General features: G+C 51.1%; 1 protein-coding gene across 1 annotated transcript in view; it reads left to right on the top strand.

Moving 5' to 3' along the window:
• Positions 1 to 586: 586 nt before the first annotated feature.
• Positions 587 to 1,948, top strand: part of AHSA2 (AHA1, activator of heat shock 90kDa protein ATPase homolog 2 (yeast)) — a 4,774-nt gene continuing 3,412 nt past the window's right edge. Inside the window, exons 1-3 of the mRNA XM_010134663.1 lie at positions 587 to 731; positions 817 to 902; positions 1,551 to 1,665. Coding sequence (XP_010132965.1) covers positions 587 to 731; positions 817 to 902; positions 1,551 to 1,665 — 346 coding nt within the window. The remainder of the gene's footprint in view (positions 732 to 816; positions 903 to 1,550; positions 1,666 to 1,948) is intronic.

The following is a 1,948-nucleotide window of genomic DNA, read 5'->3' as shown; positions in this document are numbered from 1 at the left end:
CCTTCTGCCGCCACACCTAACACTGTCTTCAGCGTAAAGCAAAGCAAGCAGCAGGGCTGAAATCCAGTCTTTCCCGGGTAAGGTGCAGCAGCACAGGACGGGTTCGTAGCCCAGACCGCGTCTGCAGAGCTGTGCAGTCGGGGCTGGAGGGTGGCCTTTGCCCAGAAGGATGCAAAAGTGAAGCGTCATTTCTGTTCTTGCAGTGTCGTTCTGATGTGCCCGGGGATGAGGGGGCAGTTTGCAGCAAAGCTGTTCAGAGTAAGAACGAGAGTGCTCAGACGGCTGCTCAGGAAGTTTCCCGTTGTCAGAGGTTCCAGCTGTTCCAGCTGTTCTGCTGCCGTGTGCTCTGGGCTGACATGTCCCTATGCTGGAGCTTTCCAGATGCTCCAGGAGGAGCAGTTACCATCCCGGGGAGCTTCTAAAGAAAAGGCAGGCAAGGTTAGGGCAAGAGGAGGCTCTTTTTCCCCACCCCCTTTTCTTTTCACCCCCCCGTGCTGGCAGACACAGGCTGTTGTCAGTGGAGAGGCTGAGGAGAGCCGAGGGTGAGGGCGGTGGGACGGGGCTGCAGCCTGCGCGGGGTGCGGGGATGTACCTGTGTGGGTGTCTCAGCGGATCTGTGCAGGAAATCACGGCTCTGGGAACAGTGGAAGCCCTGGGCCGTGGCCGAGACTTTCGGTTGCTGTTCAGGCCCTTTCAGTCAGCCTCCAGCACCTTGCTTCAGGTAACGCCTTGTACAAGTGGTCTCCAAGATGAAACTCTGGCTACGGGGGAGGCCGTTTTTGCTAATGCATTTAAGAATTCGTTATGTTAATACAGGTACAGTGAAAGAGTCTGGTGAGAAACATAAGGGATCTGTTGAAATTCCTAACCTGTCAGAAGAAAATGAGGTAGATGATACAGAGGTAGGTGTGACGTACTGATATGGCTCTACAGGTTCAGAATTCTTAAATAAAGCATTAATCAATGTATTGGCATCGTATTTTGATTTATCCTGTGATTGATTAACTGGGATAATTGCACTGGGGTAGTTTAACTCATGTTCCCCTTTTTATACTCGGAATAATCTTCCCTCTGCTCTCAAATGACGTACGGGGATGGGCACAGGTTTCTTTGCTATTCCTGTTTGTGATGATGTAGTAACTAGGAATTTGAGGAGAGCTCTACTTGTTGTACTCTGAAAAAACCAAACGACAAACCACTCCCGCAAAATGTGAGCAGTGACGGAAGCTCCGTGCTGGTTGTATTGCAGCCGAAACGGCAGCTTCCACAGACGGCACAGCCTCGTTGAGTCGCCGGCAGCTCTGCTCATACTTGATGGACTTGACTAAGCTCCTGTGGAGATGAGATAGATAGGATGTTTATTTGAGTCAAAACCCAAGAGGACTGATTTTTTAGCAGCGGTAGGATAAACTGCGGCGATAGTGACCTTGAAAGTGCAGCTGTCCTCTGAGCGTAGTCAGCAAAGCCCAAAGCGTTTCCTTTGTTGCTGCCAGAACCCAGGAGGCTCATGTTTAGACACCTCTTAGATCTTGTGATTTTTCTGTTTCTAGATAAACGTTAGCAAAAAGAAAGGGGAAGGCGATGCTCTGAAGGACCTGATGAGAACTGAAGGAACCACAAAAGTCAGAGAGGCCCTGAGAGATTACCTGAAAGCACTTAAAACAGGTGAAGGAAAGCAGCGCGCTGCCTTTGTACGCAGTCGTCTTTCTTGTCGATGGGTGAGGCGCTGACAAGCCCTTGGCTTTGTATGGTTTGCACCTGTCACCAGCTGAGGTGAAACAAGCTCATCCTACCAGTCAAAATCTTTGTTGCTGTCCAATGTGGCAGCGTCCGGATGTTTCTGGAGTGGTGCAGAATTGCGTGTGTGTGAGAGACACAGTGACCACAGCCCTCAGCTGCGGCGAAGGCTGCAGGTCTGGTCACAAGCTGGGGGAGGTGGGGCATTTCT

Source organism: Buceros rhinoceros, unplaced genomic scaffold, assembly GCF_000710305.1.
Source record: "Buceros rhinoceros silvestris isolate BGI_N320 unplaced genomic scaffold, ASM71030v1 scaffold17364, whole genome shotgun sequence".
NCBI lineage: Eukaryota > Metazoa > Chordata > Aves > Bucerotiformes > Bucerotidae > Buceros > Buceros rhinoceros.
The sequence above is the reverse complement of the archived record's forward strand: the minus strand, read 5'-3'. Positions and strand labels throughout refer to the sequence as shown.